The following is a 22,057-nucleotide window of genomic DNA, read 5'->3' on the forward strand; positions in this document are numbered from 1 at the left end:
TTAAACATTTAATAACGTAAAGTCTTTTCCAACTACAGTTGCTAGCTATAAAAAAAACTAAAGTAAGAGTTTGTTCACCTCAGATGACTCTAAAGCGTCAATTTAACATAATATAGATTAGTTTACAGAGTATACAGTCTTGTCTTAAGTAAAGTTTACACAGTGTCAGAGTATCTTAAGTTTAACATAATGTCAGACAGTTCACTTTATCTGGCATTGAACATTTCTGAATAAATCTACAGCAGTAACACAACAATCTTTTTAGCTGGCTTTGTTTGTCCAGTCTGCTTATATATAGTCAGTTCTCCCAGAATGTTTGAAGTGGTGCCAACTTTTTGCTATGAGTTTTGAAACTGCAAAGTATCAGTTATGTCTGTAAACCATAATTCTGGTTACTTGTTTTCTCCAAACACCGGTTCATTTTTGCCTCTGTTTACATGTGCTCATTGTTTTTTCCGGTAGGGTTTCCCCGCAGAGTATTGTATAAATCAAGTGTTCTTAGTGAGGATGAAGCAAATTAACGTCTCTCTCCTCTCCCTTCCCCCTCATCCCTCTCTTTTCCCAGATTCCTCTGTGGCAGTGCCGGTGTCGTTCACGGCTTTGTTTCCCATGGACCTCAGGGTGGGAGAGCGGGGCATGCGCCCCGGTTCGGACACGGCACTCCTCACCCCGCTGCACCCGCCTTTACTCCTCGGCCCATTACCCCCTCATTCCCGCCCCTCCTTCTCCCAGCAACAACTGCACCAACACATCCGGGTAAAAAATTTAAAACCGAGAGTTAGTGTTATTTTTGCAAGATTAAATAATTAGTTAACTGTCTGAATAGAGGCGGGCTCTGGCAAAATCTTGTGCATTATAATTTTTCCTACATGTTGCTATAATATAAATGTGTGTTTGGGCTTCAGTTTAACATGGAGCAGAGGAGGCGAGAGCAGGAGCAGCACGAGAAACAACAGGAGTTGCAGCAGCTAAAACACAAAGACAAGAGTCAACAGAGTGAGTACATTCACACTTCAACTAGACTAACATGTTCCTACAAGTTTCAGTTTTTTTAGCTTTATATCAAGCCATTTCTACATCTTAAAATATAATTATAAGCTAATCATGGCCAGTGAGGAAAGTCCCTGCAAGAAATCTTCTTCATCTTTATTGAACAATGTCAGTCCACTTTGAAGGCTGTTTGCTTTGAAATGAGAGCTAAATATAATCTAACAAGTGGAGCTACAACAGTGGAGTTAAATATAGCTTTAGGTCCCGGCACATAAAGTCATTGGGTCAATATTGACTTGATCACTCACCTCCTGTCACTTGTGTGCACACATATGCTTGCGCAAACACACAGACATAGCAGTGAACATACTTCAGACCTGCATTACACAAATACATCCACACTCAACTATGTGTGCCCGTTTGGCATATCTTTATTTGCCAAAACCCCCCACAGTATTGTTCCAGTTGTCTTTGTCATATATTTTATTATTAGTCACTGATTATGTCCTGCACAGATAAACCACAAGGGTTGTTTGTGTACACTGTACTTCTGGCTTTCCTCACTCCTTCTTTTATGATTAAGCAGTTTATGTTTTTGATTGGTTTGTTTTTGTTATTGATTGACAGGTGCGGTGGCCAGTTCTGTGGTGAAACAGAAACTCCAGCAGGTGATTCTCAATAAGCAGAAACAGGCGGCGCTGGAAAGAACAAACTCCAACACTCTGAGTGCACCTCCTGTACCATACAGGTGACACAAAAAAGCACAAGAACATACACAAACAAAGCACACGAGAACGTGTACACACTGGGAATTCTTCTTTATCAACTCTAAAATCTGAATTGAATATAAACTTCTACTAGATGTGGTGTGACTCTTTGTGTGTTGTGTTCTCCAGAAAGCTGGGTCCAGACCCCAGTTTATCGTCCCAGCCTCTGGTCTCGTCTCCCTCACAGCCATCCTCTGAGAGTTCAGAGGGGACGCCGCTACGCAGAGCAGGTAGAACATCTGACATCTACCGACACACTTTGCCTTCATCCAGAGGCAGGGCCTGAAGCAGCAAATTTAAACTTTCAGGATGCCACAATGTCACAATTAAGGAGAGAACAGTTGTTTGACTGTTTGTCCCACTCACTACTTCAAGCAGCAGAGTTGTGGCTTTTAAAAACTAATAAGACTGAATAAGTTGATATAATTTTCTTTCATTATTGCAGCCAGTCATGCATTTTGTCCCTGTTAACTGTATGAGCTTGCAAGATTTCATTTACTGGAAATAGGCTGAATCATTGTTGAGGTATTACAGAGTAAACCATTTGCACATAATCACATTAAGTAACATTCCTCATGTTGTTTGAATTTGTTAGCGTCTGAGCCCAATCTGAAGGTGAAACACAAGCTGAAGAAACATCTAAACACCCGCAAAAGCCCGCTCACCCGCAAAGAGAGTGCCCCGCCTAGTGTCAAACACAGAGTACCTGACACACTGGGTAATTACACACACACACACACACACAAATTAATAACATTGGTATTGCAGTACTGTTTTTAAATCTGATAATGTCACAGAGTCAAACTTTTTTTTTAAAATATTCATTCTTACTCTGATTTTAATTTGATTCTGCTCAAGTGTTCAAATGCAATATCACTGGAATATGATCAAGATGTATAATCAGGATGTAAACTCTCACACCACGTCAACAGACTCGTCCCCCAGCAGCAGCAGTACTCCGGTCTCTGGCTGTAGTTCTCCTAATGACAGTCTACCCAATGAGAATGGGCTACTGCCATCTGCAGGCGGCCTCTCACATGAGGTTAGGACACACACACACACACACACACACACACACACACATACACACACATTATGTTGTTGAGTCCTTTCACAATGTTAATAAAGTCAAATGGACTAAAATGTCAATTTGCAAAACAAGATTAAATTAATATATAATCATTAAAAACCAAATCACTAAACCATGTTTTTAAAACACATCTGTGATCATGATGGAGTTTAAAGAGGAAAATACAAAAAGATTAAAGAAATAGTTCCTTGTTTCAGGCAGGCTCTTTTGTCTTAGAAATGGGGAAGAACATGATCATATTTAAACAAGTTAAGCATGAGTTGTTTCATGTACATGAGCTGTCCTCAGACGTCGAGTAATGAAATGTTTAAAGCAAAGCGTATGGGAGCACTAAGTGTTTGTCAGCTGTTTATACATATTACATTTAATCACACGAAGTCAACCTCTGTCACACCTGCTGTGGATGTCTGACTCACTGTTCCCCAGTGTCAGGACAGCACAGTGTAGTTAGGTTTAATTAGACTCACACTGGTTTAGGTAACCGTAGATTTACATTTTGCAAACGCTGACATTTGGTCTCTGCGACAGCAAATATTTAGAGAACATAACAAATACAAACTGTATGTCTATAGCAAGGCGGAAATGTGTTATGGGATACATAACCAACTCTACTCATGTGTTAAATGGGATTTATTTTGTTGTTATGAACCATTTCAAAGCAGGTTTGAATATAAATATTTTACTATTGAATAGTAATCAGGTTTGGTTTTTCCAGGCCCAGAAGCTGCTGCTCAGAGATGGAACTCTAGCTAACTTCACCATCCAGAGTCCCTCCACTCTGCCCACCATCACGCTGGGACTACCAGCCAACGCCAGGGTAAACACTGAACTGCAGCAGATGTCTGTCGTAACAACTCATTTATTCTTGAATGATATCTTTTCCCTCAAACAAGTGAGAAAAGCTTTCAGCACTTTCAAAAATGTTTAATGGTTAAATGAAGAGATGTGTTTTAAGATGCAGTGGCTGTACGGTGTAAAAGCTCACATCAAATAACATCAGATGATTTGAAAGTCTCAATGAAAAGAACAGAGAATGGATGAATGAAATCTACCCAAACCAACATCCCGTTTAAACAGAAAGCACATCAAATTAAGGAAGCATGGTGCTCTAAATATGCCTTCACCATGACAGTGATATTTATGGGAACTGCATATTTAAATTTAAGTGGTTTGACTGTTTTTTCTTTTTCATGCCACCTCGAGAAAACTGATCAGATACTGTTGTGTGTAGCTGTTTCTGATTCTGATTTCTGATTCTATAAAGCTGTTTAACTGTGTGTGCTCAGGTTGAAGGAGAGCTGTCCTCAATGAAACTCAGCCGGGTGCCAGTGGTCACAGCAGGGGGCTCACAGGTCTTCCTCCCCCTGAGCAGAGAGGATCAGGCCGGGCAGCTGAACCCTCACCTGCCTGTCATCATCCTGGAGCCCTCTGGATTGGTACACACTCCTCTACTCACTGGTGAGACACACAAACACACACTGACGCACATACTATAAACATGTAGATGCATGCACACACTCTTTGTTAAAACGCTGATAGCAACAGTGAATCATTTTACTTTTATGTCCTGTAACTGATTTGCATCTCAGATTAGGTTTGTGTGCACAAAAAATACAGTGTACAAAATGCACACAAAACAAGATGTTACCAAATATCAGATATAAACATAAGAATTCATTAACTTTAAGCAAGCGGTGGTTTCACAATGGTCTTAATTTTTTTGGTCTAAAGAGTTAGAGCACCACCCAGTGGTTACTTTTAGAATAATTAAATATTTTATAATAATATTGTCATTGATGAACTGGAGGTAAACTAAGTTGGCATTGTTATATTCCAACTCCTTTAATACAAATCTCTTCTTTTTTCAGTTCTGTGCCTTTATTACTTAAGCAACATATAAAAACATCTTACATGTGGTATATAATTGGAACTAAATAATATTGTATGGTATCAGGAGCAAGGTTGACATTATATTAGCTAATGTGCGTTTGAGAGATTGTGTTTGAATAAGTTTGTGCTTGTGCAGACATAAAACTAATTAACTGTTCTTTATCTCTGGTCAGTTCCAGGTCTAGACACCGTCCCACTACAGTTCGCACCTCAGTTAGACCACCTTTCTCCTGTAGGTGCCCAGCCCCACAAGCCCCTGAGCAGAACACGCTCAGAGCCCCTCCCCCAGAGCCCGCGGACCCTTCACACACATCTTCTCCAACAACAGCACAACACACAACTACTGGAGAGGCTCAAACAGCAAACTCACCTGGGCAAGGTACGGAGTAGTGAAGTCACTCATTCATCTGTATTCATAAAAGAAGAAATAGATAGAAGGCGGTATGTGTGGTGCTGGTAAGTTTGGGCTAACATGGTGAAGCAGCAGGGGCAACAGTACAGACAGTGCTTTAAGTTTGCCTATGACGTCTTTGTTAGGATAGTTCATGGATAGCAAAAGCATTAACATTTCACGTTGAACTTGTGATGTCTTGATCAAATCTCAGTTTGTCTGTAATGAGTCCAAGATGTCTGTTTTTCGTTGCCATGGGTGTAGCCAGGGAACAGTCCAGTGTGGGGTGTGTTTGATGTGCAAATTCTTTTGTTTTGTCCATGTTCAGCTGGAGGTAGTTGTCACTACACCATTATTTGAAGTGAGAAATGGAGTGTTATGCAACAGAGTAATGGACTAGTTTGGGCATTTGTGTAGAGCTGACAATGATCTGAGGGGTCCTGGTGTTGGTGTTGAGGTGCCTGTTCTGACAGCCTGTGGTCTGTTGCTGAGGATTGTGAAGGCAGTGGATAATGTGAAAAAAACAAACAGGCAAACTGATGAGTAGTGTTCTGGTTGAAGTTGGAGTCATCAGCTCCCCATATTTACACTCCTATTCCTCTCTCTTGTTGAATCCACTTCAGCATGGTTAGATGAGGTTTGTGATGTGTTAAATGAGACAGACATTTTACAGTAAAAGAAGTATAGGGGGACTGTGAACAGCATCATTTCTGTATGTGCTCATGATTTTTTTAACTCATGTTATTATGTGTGTGTATGTGCACGTGCAGCTGATGTCTAAACCGAGCGAGAAGCCCAGACTGCATCAGATCCCCTCTGAGGATATGGACTCAGAGGACGGTGGTGGGACGTCACCCACAGAGCCAACCTATCAGAGCAGAGTGAGGGCAGAGTCACTGAGGGAGGCGGAGCCAACAGCATCCAAGAGCCAGGAAGAGCAAATAAACCTGCAACATGCACTCATACTCAACCAGGTTGGAAAACATAACATGATTTCCCTCATTAGATACACACATACACACAAACATACAGAAAGCAGGTAACTAGATAGAATAAAACCACTCACTGTTTCTCACCCAACAGTCCTGTAGATGGCGTCCTAACACTTGTGCTTGATTCTATTTGCCCTTAGATGGTTTTGTGGTTTGACAACCACTCATTAGATCAAAGTGGTTATTTCAGCATATGATGTCAGAGTGCATGTACTGTAAGCTGAGCTACTACTCTTTGTCAGCCGCTGATCAGACAAAGCACTCAGTCAGAGGTCAGGCTTTGTTAGGAGGTATGACAAAAAGAAGGCTTTACCACAAAGGAAATAATTCAATATTGAAGAAACGATATTGAAAATGATATTTTCAGTGTTAGCTGCAGGAGATGGTATTAAATGGTTTTAGTAACTTGATTTTTACGGAATAGATCAGAGACCAATATTACTTCCAGATTCAGAGCATTATATTGAATATTGACAGACCCACACTCCATTGATGCTACACGTCAGATCAGAGAGGCCAAATAAAACAATCTCTGATTTTATTGACATTAAGCTGGAGGAAGTTCTGTGACTTCCTGCACTTAATATCAGCACAGAATACAAATCAAACAAACTTTTAGAGGGATGTACATCTGTATACCATATGCGTAGCAATGGAGTGTTATAAGAACAGACATTCTCCATTGTTTGAAAAAGACCCTGTGCTTTCTACACTTTCTTCTGCTAACTTTGTCTTTCATGTTTTATGATATTTACTTTGAATTACATCTATCACTTGACTGTGTTTTATCTTGACCACCTCCACTCTTTCTGTAGTCGTTACTGTGGGAACAGCAGAAACAGCTACAGCAGCTGCATCGACAGATGGAGACCCTGGCAGTACCCATGTTACGCGGCACCGGTGGGGTTGGTAGTGGGCTGGGGGTCCATCGACCCCTGTCACGAACACAGTCTTCCCCAGCCTCCACCTCTCTCACTCTGCCTGAGAAACCCCTGAGTCTGGATACCAGCAGCAAACCACGCTTTACTACTGGTGAGTCAGACATGCTTATATACCATTTCTCCAGGATGTTTCAAAAACAGGGTGTCCTCATGACTTAGAGGTTAACACACGACCAACCAGAACTGCAATATCAGGCATAGAGTGCCCCAGTAAGTAATAATAAATTAGAAAAATATAATAAATAAAAAAAAACTTGTACACTGTAGTTTAGAAACAGTAAAGTTTGAAATGTTTTGAAGGAACAACTGATTGGGCAGCTGGTTACAAGGCCTTTTTTGACTCAATCAGAAAGAATTAAAGAACTCTCCAAACCATGTTCAAACTTGTTCTTGTGTCTCTGAGTGTTCAAACCTTACAAGTGCAAACACTGGCTGACTTGTGCCCCATGTCTAATGGGAAAACTAACTTTTGCAATATCACATTTTTACTATTCAATTACTGTTGAAAAAGAATTTAGTTTGTATTTAGGATAACGATATTACAATCTTCTCAAAAGATTCAAAAAAAAAAAACAGAAGCAGAAAAACAAAATAATGATATCAGTCAGATTCATTTTTAACTTTTAGTGTGTGTTTTGTCTAATGTGAAAGAAATGGAATTCATAAGAGGCGGATTATTGTAATATTACCATATTAGCATATGTGTATTGTTAACACAATATCAATATTTCATTTTTTTAATATCATTATTCCCATATAGATGAAAGCGGCAATAAAACCTGTCAAAAGGAAGTGAAGCTTTTGCCAGATGTCACAACTATGTGAAATTATATAAGAAATGAGTGGCAGTGTTAACAGTACCTTTTTGGCTTCTAGTGTGAGTATATGATATAATGTATGTGCAAAATGTTGAGATTAATTCTGTTTTTTCCTTTGTTGTTTGTTTTTTGTATGTGTGTGTAGGCCTGGTATATGATTCTCAGATGCTGAAGCACCAGTGTACATGTGGAGACAACAGCAGTCACCCAGAGCATGCTGGGAGAATACAGAGCATCTGGTCCCGACTACAAGAGAGAGGCCTGAGGGGACAGTGTGAGGTATGACACAATAGACCCACACACACACTGATTAGACTAGTCTGGTATCAGTAAAGTTGAGGACGTGCTAACTTGCCTAGACACTGCCATTATCTTCTTATTGGTCTTATATGGTCATACTGAGTTGAATTTTAAAACATGCTATTTGAATTACATTTCATCCTGATCCAACCCACAAAAACCTGATTTTCTTTTTCTTTCTGAAAATAGAAATATTGAGTTTCCAGGTACACGAGATTCAGTTAGGGCAGAATCTGGCTGTCTATCTGTCTAACACTTTCTGTGTCATATTCTTGGTCCTTTGCGATACCAAACGGATCATCTCTTTCTACAGCATCAAGGTATCAGAGATGAGAAAGTCAAATGAAAATGTTGTGTTCATACAGAGTATTCGAGGCCGTAAAGCCACTCTGGAGGAGCTGCAGTCAGTCCACACAGAGCGCCATGTGTTGCTGTACGGCACCAACCCACTCAACAGACTCAAACTGGATAACCGCAAACTGGCCGGTATGCTACGCTTCAGACTGATAGATTTATAAATTTGTATATTCTTAATTCTGATCCAAACCAGTTTCAAGTGACTTAATAGTGAACATGAAAAACTTTCTTTGTAGAGTAAGAATGATCCGGAACATCAAAACTAAACAGTGTTCCAGATGTCCACTTCTTCAATAACAGAGCTAGAGCTCTATCGTAACGTTTTGTTTTACAATTACAATAAATTGTGTTTATATTTCTATCTTTGAACTATGTTAATTAAGTTATAAAGAAATTACAAACATGTGATGGTGGTGCAACGCATTGTTTTCTCATGTCATGAATACCCTTAATTTACTGGATTTTGTCAGGTCAGAATACAGAATATGGCTTTAATGTTCCTTAGCCGCTTAGTGTGAACTACTTTGATTGAGAAGAATAGGATATTGAAATGTTACTGAAATAATGTATAAATATATGGTCATTTATATGTTTCTGTTTCCTCAGGAATCCTCTCTCAAAGGATGTTTGTGATGTTACCGTGTGGGGGTGTAGGGGTAAGAGACTACACACACACACAGACACACACAACTGATCATTCTGTAATTTTCTAAAGCTTTTAATGAAAGCGATACAATACAACCCAATCATTACACAGATGAAAGACGATATTGTTTAAAAGAAAACCAACAAAGTCAAGCGAGAGAAAATTACAAGAAAGACAGGATATTAAAGAGGAAAAGAAAGTTGGCCTGGCCCAACGCGAACGTTTGCCTGACAGTCCGTGTCGGACCATGACAAGTCAGACTAATGAGAACAACATGTCCATGACCAGGGATAAAAGAAATGCCTCGAATTTCATTGTCCGAGCCAGATGGACAGTAATGCCAGTTTGTGAACAAACACAGGGAAGAAAAAACAGAATGGAAAGGAAAATTACCAGCAATATGGATCTGTCCTGGAAATCTGAGAGTAAAACTGACATTTTTACTCAGCTGAACGTTCGCTCATCCATGCCCTAGTGAAGGTCTTCAGTTTCCTTTTTATTGTCCCAGAGAGATTTCAGACACAGCCAGGCTTCATGCAACAAATATTTTAAATATTTCCACACCATTTCATATTTTGTTGTTCTGTCATTCAATAGCCTTCCATCATTTTTCTGTAGGTTGATAATGACACCACCTGGAATGAGTCGCACACCTCTACAGCATCACGTATGGCAGCAGGCAGCGTTGTGGAACTAGCCTTCAGAGTGGCCAAAGGAGAACTAAAGGTGAGAAACTAAACCCAAGCACCTCGAGATTAGACATCCTAGTTGGATTGTCTGTGGATACATTTTGTTGTGTTCTCTGTCTTGTTTGAACTGCTCACCTTGTTTTGAGCATTGTCTATACAAGGCATTGGAGTGATGTAGAAACTTCCAACAATTATACACAAAGAAGCGTACCACAATGCAATAAAAATGTACACAGCTATGATATAATTGTATTGTAGTTATTTATTACCATTATGAAGTAACAAACATAAGTAGGGACCCCACCTACACCAACCCTGCGTTGACTAAATGTAGGTTTAACATGTCAGATGGTGGGAAAAGCAATGTTTGTTTGTTTTCTTGGGCTGAGACATAAAAATAACAGTTATCATTATACCCATGCTCACAGAGTCACTGATTTTCAGGAACTGGGTCATGAGCCAAAACCAACTTTGGGAACTCAACACTTCCTGTTAAGTTTCTATCAACTGTCGGCGTTTTGTTTCTGAGTTTTAACTGCAAGGGCCAGAGAAACACATCAACTTGCATTCGGCAAAGAATCATGCCTCACCCTGCCTTAAGGAGCTACTAACCCACTTCAAAGATGAATGGGTTTCAGAAAATAGGTTCCCTGTCACATCATGCTCAAATTGTCTTCCTTTTGATTGAAAGTGTGGCATAGACATGAAGTTCTTGTTTTTTTATTCTAAATGCTTGTGTATATATATATGTGTGTATATGTATGTATATATAAAAGATTTATAGTTAGCAGCCAGTTTTAGCACAAGACAAAACAAACAAACAAACAAAAGAAGATTGTGTAAAACAAGGCAGGCAGGCGGAGAATGAAAAACAGTAAACACCACCACACTGCTCTGTATGTACTGAGCAGCGATTATACACCACCATGGCACTACAGTGCAACCACAGCGCAAACCACTGCACTATTTTTGAGCTCTACATATCATAGGGAATGTATACATATATATATACTATACATACTAATTTACAAAACAATATAATGAGCGTCTTGAATGGCCTCCATTGTCTTTACATTACAAAGAAAGGACTAATTCACTTCACTGCCTTTTTAAATTGAACGGAAACATTCTTTAATCCACATTTTAAATTTATATGATAGTTTGAAGCTTTCATACTGTGAACAAAGAAGTGGCTTGAAGATTTATACTGTATTAAGTCAACAGATTTATACACTCTATAAATTTAGTTAATTTAGTCAGTTAATTCCTGTCACTAAATTAATAGCATCATCTTTTCTGTACAGAACGGCTTTGCTGTGGTCAGACCACCAGGGCATCACGCAGACCCCTCCAATCCAATGTAAGTATGTGTGTGTGTGTGTGGGTGTAGCACAGTCTAACCACACTGAGTTTTCCTGTTCTTGCTGCACTGTCAGCAGCTCCTCTGTGGAAGATATTTATGAAGTGAAACTGTGAAGACAAAGGGACAGAATAAGGAAGATTAATACTTTTTGTATTTATTCATTTTTCTTTTTACTGATGCTTGGATTACTCATCCTTCTCTCATTTATCCTGAGCGCTGTCCTGTACAGCTTCTGCTCTGTTGACCATTTTACATTTTGTGACATGTACAGTAGTGGATGATGGTCTCATTAAGAGCACAGACATGAATACCCGACAGACACTAGGCACAGCCAAAACTCCCACTATTTCCATGACTGTACATGACTCACTCTAAACTCAAGCAAAAAAAGAAGAGACATCCAGTATTTTTACTGCCTTCAGATCTGTCTTTTAACTCTGGTTTCATCATCTCTATCTGTGTCAAACAGGGGATTCTGTTACTTCAATTCTGTGGCCATAGCCGCCAAGCAGCTCCAACACAAGCTCAGCGTCAGCAAGATCCTCATTGTTGACTGGGTAAGATGGCTCGTTGACTCTGGCTTCATCTGGTGTTTTCACTATTGTTGGTTATGTTGATGAATACCCCCTGTGAATTTATCTCCAGTGGTAATGTTGCGTATAATACTAATATGTCTTACTTCATACTGTTGCTAGGATGTTCACCATGGCAACGGCACCCAGGAAGTGTTCTACAGCGACCCCAGCGTTCTCTACATCTCGCTGCACCGCTATGACGACGGAAACTTCTTCCCTGGCAGTGGGTCACCAGCTGAGGTGGGTGACGTCCCTGTCAAATTGAAACCCAATGTGGAAACATGATATCAGAGCTTGGCATGTGACAAATACACTGCACGTCCTTAACTGAATGGTGTTGACACATGAATGAAATGTAAACCATGTATTTTTGTTTAGGTCGGTTCGGGAGCAGGCGAAGGCTTCAATGTGAATGTGGCATGGACAGGAGGACTGGACCCACCCATGGGAGATGCGGAGTACCTCGCTGCATTCAGGTAGAACCAATCACTGCTCTGTTTAAACATTGCAAAATAAGATAGTGTCTGACTTGTTCTAGCCAACAGAACAGCTTCAATAATCTTCTCTTTAATTTGTCAAATCTTTTGTTTGACTGAATTTTAGAGAGTTTGTACAGACAATTGGACATACAAAGAAGTCTGAATCTAAGTTTGAGTGAGGTTGGTGGGGGACCTTAATGGAAACACAGATATCCTCTGGGTTGTGCCTGACACACAACAAAAAATGTTTTGTTCTTTTCTCTTTTTTTTTTTTTTTGGTAACCTGCAGATTTTCTTATGTTGCTGCAGCTCGTTTTCATTAAGGATGGAGCACAGAATATTCAAAGTATAGAGAAAGTGAGCAAAAATAGATTTTTTTTTTTTTTTCAGCATGCTCTAAAAATTATCCCAGTACATATTGGAAGCAGACACTATATGTGTCTTTAATTTGTGTCTTGGATGTGAAGTCTAGTTGATTAGGCAACAGACAAGAGAGTTAGTTCACTGTCCCAATAGTTTTGCCACTCCCTGTTTTCCCGTTTTTATTGATGAGGATAAAGTATATTCAGTGGAGCTGTAATTAAACAATCTCTCTCATTTCCTTTACACTGAGCCACAACAAACACACTAAGGCTGAGCCTCTGATCATCTTTACATGGCCTCTGACGTATATCTTGCGTAATTAATAATCCTCGTCATTTGGAGAGCATGTGTCTGGCACGCCCTGTGTCAAATAACTTCAGATGCTTTACAGTAAATGGTCTCCAGGTCTTGTGTTTGACAGACGTTACTTCCTGCTTGTGGGCTGGATAATTGTGATCGGTGGGTGTTTGGCACCAATAAAGTTTCAGTAGTGTGGGCTTTTCGGTTGTGTGGCGCATCTAACCCTAAGGAAACTGTGGCGACCGCATGGTTACTGGAAAAGGGGCACAGCGCTACAGTCGCAGACATGAGGGGAGGTGGGTGGGGGGATTCATGCATATGTTTATATATGGTACTCCAACATGCACTCACACACAGGTTTTACATATCAAAAGGCAGAGAGTCTGATGCTAAAGGAGGCTATCCTGCTGTCTGAGTGTTTTTGAGCAAAAGACTGATTCCCTGCCAGCTCCAGGACCGCCTCTGTAGCATGACCCTGACCTCTGACCTTTCTGTGAAGCACAGCAAGAGAAAGACAGATTTTCCTAGAATAATGCAAAGCAGGGGGGTTGTGCGCCCAGTGTTTCTGAGGGGGAACAGTTCACCTTCATTGGAGTGACATGTCCAATTTTTCAAACACTGAAAACTTACTTGCAAGCAGAGCATGAGCGGTTAGATTAAATTACATCTATGTAGGGTTTAGTAAATAGAAGACAAAAGACAAAAGAAAGAGCGAAATATTCATCTGAAAAAGCCCAAAAGGTTCGATATATGTACGATATATTGGTAAGTGTGCTTATCGGATGGGAGAAAAACAGTTTTAGGACCAGATACTGGATTTAGTCTGACATCCAGTTGTAGCCAGTATCTTTGAATTGTGTAACATTTGATGTTCACAGATCCATCTGCTCATAATTTAGATTCAAATGCGTCCCTCCCTGTTTGTTCCTTAACATCAGAACTGGACAGACGAAGTTGTGAGCGCAGTGGACGAGGTAATGCTGGCTTCAGCGGTTTGTTTTCATGGTGAGAGACCTCCCTAAAGTCTTGGACATTGTGGAGTTTGCGTCTTCTCCATGTAGAGCACTCAAAGAGTGAGGCTCCAGAGCTTGAAATCATGATAAAATACGGAAAAATATTTAAAACAGAAAACAGAAAATGTTTTGAAATGTATTTAATCAGAAAATTGAGTTGAAGCAGTCTCTAAAGTCATCAGATCCAGTGCAAATTCAGAGGGATGGGCCTGCTCAAGTTCAATGGGAACGACAAAATGGATTCAAAGCATCATTTTTATTATATAATGCCAATCGTATGGCCCAGTATTCAGATCTGGACCTAATAGATGTTCTAAGTAATTCTCTGTTTGTTTCAATCTGCCTGGAGCCCCAGATGGTGAGAGTTTACCACATCAAAACTTTTCTGATCATTGTCTGCTCAGTTATTGGAAAGAAAGAATGCCATTTTGAAGATGTGATGTGAGTTGGGATCACAGATACCAGGTGAAACTTGAACTTTATATTTAATTTTATATTTTTATGGAAACTCACATTTCTACCAATGCAGTAAAAATAGAAAAGCAAAAACTTTTATACGTCTGTTATACTGTACAGAGAGAGAGAGAGAGGGAGAGAAAGAACTAGAGATAAATCCTTAACCAGTATTTCTAAGTCACTTTTTGCAATTATTATGTAGTATGGAGTAAGATATGACAGGAAATGTGGGTAGAGAGAGGTCAAACAACACATGATATCCCAATGAGCTTCACAGACCCAAAACATCAACGCCTGTCAACCCAGACCAAGCTCTAAGAAAACCGGGAAAAAAAGTCAAGTTGAATGTTGTTGTTCAGAGCTGAGCTGTCAGTTATTTTCCTGTTAAGAGTAAATAACTGCAGCGCATTTACTGAGAATAGATGGTAATAACTTAACAGTAAAATTTCAGGAATTACTAATAATTAGCCTGTAGGTCCACTAATCTTAGGCCCTAATGAGGAGGCGATTTGCCATAACAACTCAGAAAGAGCATTTTTCCTTTCGTGGAGTCCCCCCCCCCCCCATCCGCACCATGAATCCAGTCATTAATAAAGTTTGCAAATGCAGCACCGTCTGTTGGGGGGAAAAAAAAAATTAAATGAAGTGTAGAAGCCATTTAATGGAATACATTTTATGGGTTACATTTTGTGAGTGTTTTAACTTCAGAGGGGAGCTTTTGTTGCATTTGCACCTTATCCTTCACCCCCCCTGTTTTCCGTCACCCCTCCCTATACACACACGCGATCTCCCTCTTCCTCTCCTTTCCTGATTGATCTTTAATAAGCGTCCCCCTCCTCTCCTCTGCCCTCCCTCCATCTTTCCATTAGTTTGTCTGTAGTTACGCTCTCTGGGGGGAGCGCGGCTGCTTTAATGGGTCTACAGGGGAGGTGGGGTTGGGTTTTTGCGGTTATGTGTGGGGATGAGTGAAGAGAGTGTGCATGCTCTGCTGCATATCCACGTTATTATGATAACGTTTTGTTTTATGGACTGAAATAATGTAATGAATCAAAACTAACCACCAGCAGGATGACACAGATCATTTATTCATGTGTTTGTGTCTGCATGCGTGTGAATATTCACCTGTGTGTCTGTTGACTTTGTGTTGTGTATTTGCGTGTATACGCTGATGCTGGAATGTGTTTTGTGTGTTTTATCTCTGCGTGTCCTCATTTTTGTCTATGAGCTCATGTTGTCCATCTGTATGCAGTCATGACAGCAGTATGTGTTAGGATATGTGCGTGCATGCTGGAATATGTATGTGTGTGTGTGTATGTGTGTGTATGAGGGGAGGGAGGTCTCCAAAGTCCCCAGGCAGAATAATGAAGGTAAATGGATCCCAGATGGACTGTTTTTCCTCTTTTCTCTGTGTTGTCAATGACGTGAGGAGAGTGACAAGCCTCTAATGGGAAACAGACTCACACACTCCGGCTTTGAACTCCGCCGACATCATCGAGCCGCAAAGTTAAGGCTCTCTCCGCCTTGGGACACTGCTCTCTTCCCAACAACAATAGCATTAAGGAACTCTTCATCTGTTTGAAGTCCACACACAACACGAAGCAGCTCTAAGAGCTGACAAAACAATATGACTTTGTCAAGCAGACATGTCTTACTGGAGGCTGTGCAGAGAAACAATAGTTCTTTGTCAGCTCAGTTTGAGCTGCTGAGTCTGGGAATCCTTGGTTTCACTTGTCATGTTAATGACTGTTTTTTGTTGTTGTCCTTTTTTAATTTGATCATAAATATGTGTCATCACCGGGACAGTGCCCAGTTTGGAAATGCCCAGTTTGATTTGTAAATGGCTACATTTCACTGACGGTCTTCAAACTTAGTTAAAGTTAGTCTATGCGTTAGTGACTTATTAACATTTGAATCAACGGAGATGCCAGCTGCAACTGGTTGCAAATCTACAATATATTTGGACAGTGTGCTTCTCTCAGGTCCAGATGTGGGTCTTTTAGTGTGTGCCTCTTTCTTCTTGTTATTTTCTCCCCTATTCAACACAAATGTGTTTTTAACTCATCAACTCATCATTCAGCTTTACTGTTTTAACACCTGATGAGATATTAAATGTCAAACAGAAACTCTTCTCCATGACATCTCAGTAGTGTTGCATACAGCAATGTTAGTATTTTATTAGTGCCACAGTAGTAAGTGTTGTGTTTTGACAGTTGTTGGAAGTTGGCGAGTGTTGCGGGTTTTTTTGCACTTTTCCAGCTTTTAAAACGGTGGGTCAGGCGGACGGGTAGAATCGCTGGTGTAGTGTTGATTTTTAGAAGTCCAGATTTCATAAGTTCATTGAGACTTGTGCAGGAACTCTCCCTTACTGTGACTAAATGTTTCCTCTCTCTTCTATTCTCTGAGTTGAACTATATAATTAAGGCTCAAATGTGCACATATCAGGAGAAAAGAAACTACAACACACATGTAATTTGAATTGTTGGATTTAGTTTGTGTATGCAGCAGAGTGTTTCCGATCTCTTAAATGTGTTATTATAAAACAATGGGTGCGTGTTGTAGCCAGGAGATCACACAAACCAGAAGTGGAACAGACACTCAAAACACAGCAGACTTGTTGGAATTAGTAAATAAAATGACACGCTGTTGTTACCTCTTTAATTGTGTTATATATGACTTGTATCAACCTCTATTGGCAACCAGTAGGAACTGCAATAACAGACATCTCTCCCCTATCCCTTGAAGTTAAAGTGTCCCTTGCGTCCCTACAGGTCTGTGGTGATGCCCATCGCCCAGGAGTTCTCTCCGGATGTTGTTCTGGTTTCGGCTGGGTTTGATGCCGCTGAAGGAAATCCAGCTCCTCTAGGAGGGTACAAGGTCTCCGCCAAATGTAAGCACAGTCCTCCACCGCAGACTGCACAGTCTGTCCTGCAGCCTTTACCTCAAGGTCTCGTTTTTAGCAAAGGATGCCAGTAAGAACTTTACTTTATGGTCCTGTGGGTATTTCGAGTTATTAATAGATTATTACAGCTCCAAATAGCAAAGAGCAGGAGTTGTGCCTTCCACTGTACATCACTGATGTAACCATAATTATAGTAATTAACAGTTGGTATGTTGCTGTGGGAGGACCCACAAGGTAAAAGTATGAAATATATAAATAAAATATTAGAAATTATAGTAAAACTCTTTTACTTACTTGTCACGATTGCAGCTTTATTGTTATTGTTCACCCGACATGTTAACATTTCCGTGTGTTTGTGTTTGTTGAATACAGGTTTCAGCTTCCTGACCCGTCAGCTGATGTCTCTAGCAGGAGGTCGTCTGGTTTTGGCCCTTGAGGGAGGTCACGACCTAACTGCTATCTGTGACGCATCTGAAGCCTGTGTCAGTGCACTCCTGGGCATACAGGTAAGGCATGCTGGGTAATGGAGTTTATTTGTTGTGTATTGTTTTATTCCAGGTCTGAAGTTCAAAACATTTTACCGTATCTGTTCAGTCACTTGTTAACCAAGTATTTTGCTAATGAAAAGACGTCTGAATAAAAGTAATTTGATTTATGGATACCTATTTGTCCTGTAGGACCCACTGGCAGAAGAAGTCCTACTCCAGAAGCCCAACGCTAATGCAGTCCGCTCTCTGCAGACTGTCATACAGATACAGAGTGAGCAACATCAGCACTTTAATTCATTCATTTATTCTGCATGTCTGCTGAAATCTGAACAGGATATACATCTGTGTAATGTTTGCATGATTACAATAACAGTAACCTGTGTGTGTGTTGCAGGCCAGTATTGGCAGAGTGTGAAGCCTTACAGTGGATCAGTGGGTCTGTCCTATCTGTCTGCTCAGAGAAGAGACTGTGAGGAAACGGATGCTGTCAATGCGTTGGCCTCACTCTCTGTGGGAGTCCTTTCCAACAAGAGGTACAGAACACAAACACACACATGCAAACACACCCAGTCATGCTACCAAGACCAAAGGCAAAAAATACACACTTTCACGCACAGCTCTCCACTTACGTCTGATTTTTTACCCTGTCCTCCAGCCTCCCTGACGAGCCAATGGACGACAGTGACTCCATGTAGAAAAATCCGACCAATCACCTCACAGAACTCACCTTCAGGATTTGGGCCCCACCTGTAGCCTCAGATCTCCCGCGCTGTCACATGACCATGAAGGGGACGTGTTTTTTTTGTTAATGCCACTGAGCCCCACCCATCTGCCTTATTCACACACACGCACGTCCACCAACACACAATGCTGAACCTCTACAGACCTGCCGTATGAGCACCTCAATGCTGGTTACCACGCAGCTGAAGCCAGCAGCACTACCTGCAACTGGGAAACCTCACCAAAGAGCAATACCAGATGATTTTTAATAGACTTTTCATGTCTCCTGACTGACATTGGATTTTTTTTTTGTGTGTGTATGTCCAGAGGTCCAGACCCACAGCTCTGTGACCACAAACCTTAGAAGAACAGACAGAATTCAGTTGCAGAGTCCAGCTCTGTTCTTTTCGAAGCACTATGTACCAGCGGCTGTTTAGTTGCCTTAACTTTGCCTTAACTTAAGGACCAACATCAGGTTTCAGAACGAGGAGATTTTGGATTATAAATCCCTTCCTTCTCTGCCACTTTGCCTCCCACATCAGAGCTGAAGCAAATGCAAACCAAACGGGATGCAAAATGGCTGACAAATGGCAGAATGAACCTATGACATCAGGTGAAAGTATAAAACGCGTCCACCTGATGGATAAGATGCAAAAAAAAAAAATCAACAAGAAGAAGTGGCTACATCGCAAAGAAAGAGTGGAGAAAAAAAAAGACACAGAGATTGTCTGTTTTAATGATGTCATTACATGCAGTTAACCACTAAAAAAGACAACAAAGAACTTGAGGGGAAGAGAGAAAATGAAGACACAAAATGGACAACTGTGGTTTTGTAGAAACAAAGAAGGGGCAAATGTCCTTGTTGTTTTATTGCACTGTTCATTCCATAATGTGAACCATAAGAAATTCCAAAGCTCTGGGAAAAGAAACAACAACTCCTCTCTGTAGGTTATTTAATAGTTTTTGAAGATTTGGATGAAATTATGTTTGCTATACTTTTCCCACTTTTGATCTGAGATGTCTTATGAAGTCTCTGACTCACTCTAAGGACACGCATTGGCCGAAATACTGTAGAGTTGTATTTCCTCTGAAGTTAATCTGAAAAGTAGGCAAGATCTTAAGAGCAGGATAATTTTTCACTGCTGTTCAGTGTCTTAGATGCACACACATACACATACACATACACATACACACACCTACACACATGTACAAAGCAGTGATGAACTATTGATGTACCACTAGTATTGAATACTGTATATTATTGTTTATATTTGAGACTAAAGGAGCACTCATTCCACCGTGGCACCACTGAGGACCATTGTATTGTTCTATAGTAGCAATAATGTTAATGCACTTAATGGACATCACCCAAAGAAAACTGCCTTAAAATAGCCTGCACTTGGCAATGGGACTGTATGGAAGCAACACAAGGGACCAGTATGGATACTGCTCTTACAGAGACTTTAAAAGACAACGTTTGAACCTGTGGATTTGGGTGAACATCATATTATGCAGACTTTTGGTATACTGTTTGTTTGGACTATGAGAACAGTGACCTGGCCTGGTTTCAATGCTGTCTTCATTCTGTAAAAAAAACTAAAAAACAAATCTAAAGTTTTCCAGGCCTTATCACAGTCTAATTAAGGAAACTAAGGTGTTGCGTTTTGTGAACTTGAGTGTTTTTCCATATGAGAGACCCTTCTCTCTCTCTCTCTCTCTTTCTCTACAGTTGTGCTTAGTAGCAGCTCTTCTTGTCATGTTACAATCAGCCTAGACAATGCCATGCTAAACACATCTGTCCGTCATCTAAGTTGATATTTGAAGTAGAGGTAGTGTTGCTCATTTATTTAAACAATTTTGGGCTCTGCATTCCATAAGTAAAAGTACAAGATCATGTTTTTAGGGTTGTTGTGTAGCAAAATAAAGCTTGTTGATGTGCATTTTTCATGCACACTAGGTTTCTGTTTAGACTTTTGGTAGCCAATATTAATGTTTTTAGGTTAGAGCTGCAGATAGCCGAATCATGATAATAAAAATTGACTAAATTTGTGGCCAAAATAAAGATACAAAAAATAAAGTACAGCTCTTTTTCCAAACTTCTGTTGTTTTAGTGTGTTAAAGCTTCTAAAAAAAACTTCTCAACACTAAAACCGAGAGTAATAAAATTCATATTTGACTAGTTTGCAGCTCCTTACATATGTCTGCAAAATGTTGCTTCAGAGCTTTCCTTTGAGTTTTACGTGCATGGTTAGATTTAAAGCAGCATAACCTGATTTCCAGCTCTTGTTTGCAGACAGAGGTTTGATTTGGTGCATGTGTGTAAATGCAGCTTTTGTAAAAAAACAAACAAAAATCTAGATTAAGTTAGTCCAACCTGCACAGCAAATTAATCTGACTGGCCGAAGGAAGTTGTATCAGTTAAGCATTCAGGTAGGAAACTGTATGTTCAGTTTGCTTTAGTGAGACCCTGGGCATCGTCTGCCCTACAGAAGGCCTTAGAACTTTTTATATTAAACAAGAGGACGGTGGAAACCAAAAGTGAAGTCGCAGAAGTCCCACTGCTCATGCACCACAGCTCCATCCAAGCAGGATTTTTTTTTATTAAGAAAAAAGTTGCGTGGAGGATTGGTGTTCTGTAAAGGGTGCAACTGAAAAGCGTGTCATTAATTTAGTGTTGTTCATAGTATTCTTAACAGCAAGTGACGGCATTTAAACAATATGCTGTGTCTCTCTTACAGTGTGCCCAGCAGGTGCATGTGGTGTCTATGAAGTAAATGTTGTCTGAGTGTATATGTGTGTGAGTGTTGTCGGTGACTGCATGTGTACTAGTACATATGTAGACTTCTGCCATGTGTTTTGTGCATACATGTGAAAGTGTCAGTATGTTTGTGTGTGTTACTGTAAATGACCTCTCCTGTATTATATTCCCAGTGGCTGTTTTCTTTTGTTTTATGTAGAGGCCAGTACTGCCTCAACTCTTAATTCCCTTTATTACTGACGTCATTTGTACCTTCTTCTTAAAGAAAGACACTGTAAATAGAATCTCCAAGACCAAATACACATGACACACACGTGCCTTAATGCATTCAGTAGTATGTGTATTGGTAACTCTTAACTAACTGGACTTACAGTAACTCTGTATCTATAAACATGACATTGAAATCTTTGTTTCATGCTATTCTTTATTATTTACCTATGTGTTATTTTTCCTTCACATTTCCTACCATGTGTATGTATAGAAAGATTGTCTATTTTGTACTGTTATTTTTGTCTTTTCCTCTTGATTAAAAAAATATTTCCAGTATAAGCCAATTTTTGTCTCGTCAAACATCATAACATAAAAGCTAGTGTTTGCATACAACTTATCTGTAAACGAAAGAAGAATAAAGAAAGAAGTATTATTAGTTATGTTCAGTGCTGTCGTGCTCCGATCAAGTACAGACAAGATTGGAATCAGTGTTGGTCTCGTCTCAGAAGCAACCACATTTTTACTCAGTCTTGTCTCAGACAAAGAGGATTTGGGATTTTAT

General features: G+C 40.1%; 1 protein-coding gene across 5 annotated transcripts in view; it reads left to right on the forward strand.

The window, feature by feature from the left end:
- The window catches only part of hdac7a (histone deacetylase 7a), a 55,780-nt gene extending 33,952 nt beyond the window's left edge, over positions 1-21,828 (forward strand). For 4 of the 5 annotated variants that reach the window (XM_019272558.2, XM_019272561.2, XM_019272560.2 and 1 more), the window contains 24 exons: positions 566-756; positions 906-996; positions 1,618-1,738; positions 1,887-1,987; positions 2,353-2,475; positions 2,690-2,799; positions 3,563-3,739; positions 4,134-4,305; positions 4,911-5,116; positions 5,899-6,102; positions 6,936-7,152; positions 8,025-8,158; positions 8,545-8,665; positions 9,143-9,192; positions 9,801-9,908; positions 11,176-11,231; positions 11,704-11,791; positions 11,930-12,049; positions 12,188-12,285; positions 17,189-17,307; positions 17,692-17,825; positions 17,997-18,078; positions 18,202-18,340; positions 18,463-21,828. In XM_019272558.2, coding sequence (XP_019128103.2) covers positions 566-756; positions 906-996; positions 1,618-1,738; positions 1,887-1,987; positions 2,353-2,475; positions 2,690-2,799; positions 3,563-3,739; positions 4,134-4,305; positions 4,911-5,116; positions 5,899-6,102; positions 6,936-7,152; positions 8,025-8,158; positions 8,545-8,665; positions 9,143-9,192; positions 9,801-9,908; positions 11,176-11,231; positions 11,704-11,791; positions 11,930-12,049; positions 12,188-12,285; positions 17,189-17,307; positions 17,692-17,825; positions 17,997-18,078; positions 18,202-18,340; positions 18,463-18,502 — 3,002 coding nt within the window. In that variant the 3' untranslated portion in view covers positions 18,503-21,828. The remainder of the gene's footprint in view (positions 1-565; positions 757-905; positions 997-1,617; positions 1,739-1,886; positions 1,988-2,352; positions 2,476-2,689; positions 2,800-3,562; positions 3,740-4,133; positions 4,306-4,910; positions 5,117-5,898; positions 6,103-6,935; positions 7,153-8,024; positions 8,159-8,544; positions 8,666-9,142; positions 9,193-9,800; positions 9,909-11,175; positions 11,232-11,703; positions 11,792-11,929; positions 12,050-12,187; positions 12,286-17,188; positions 17,308-17,691; positions 17,826-17,996; positions 18,079-18,201; positions 18,341-18,462) is intronic. The other variant, XM_019272559.2, reaches the window with a different exon arrangement.
- Positions 21,829-22,057: the final 229 nt, after the last annotated feature.

Source organism: Larimichthys crocea, chromosome XV, assembly GCF_000972845.2.
Source record: "Larimichthys crocea isolate SSNF chromosome XV, L_crocea_2.0, whole genome shotgun sequence".
NCBI classification, from domain to species: domain Eukaryota; kingdom Metazoa; phylum Chordata; class Actinopteri; family Sciaenidae; genus Larimichthys; species Larimichthys crocea.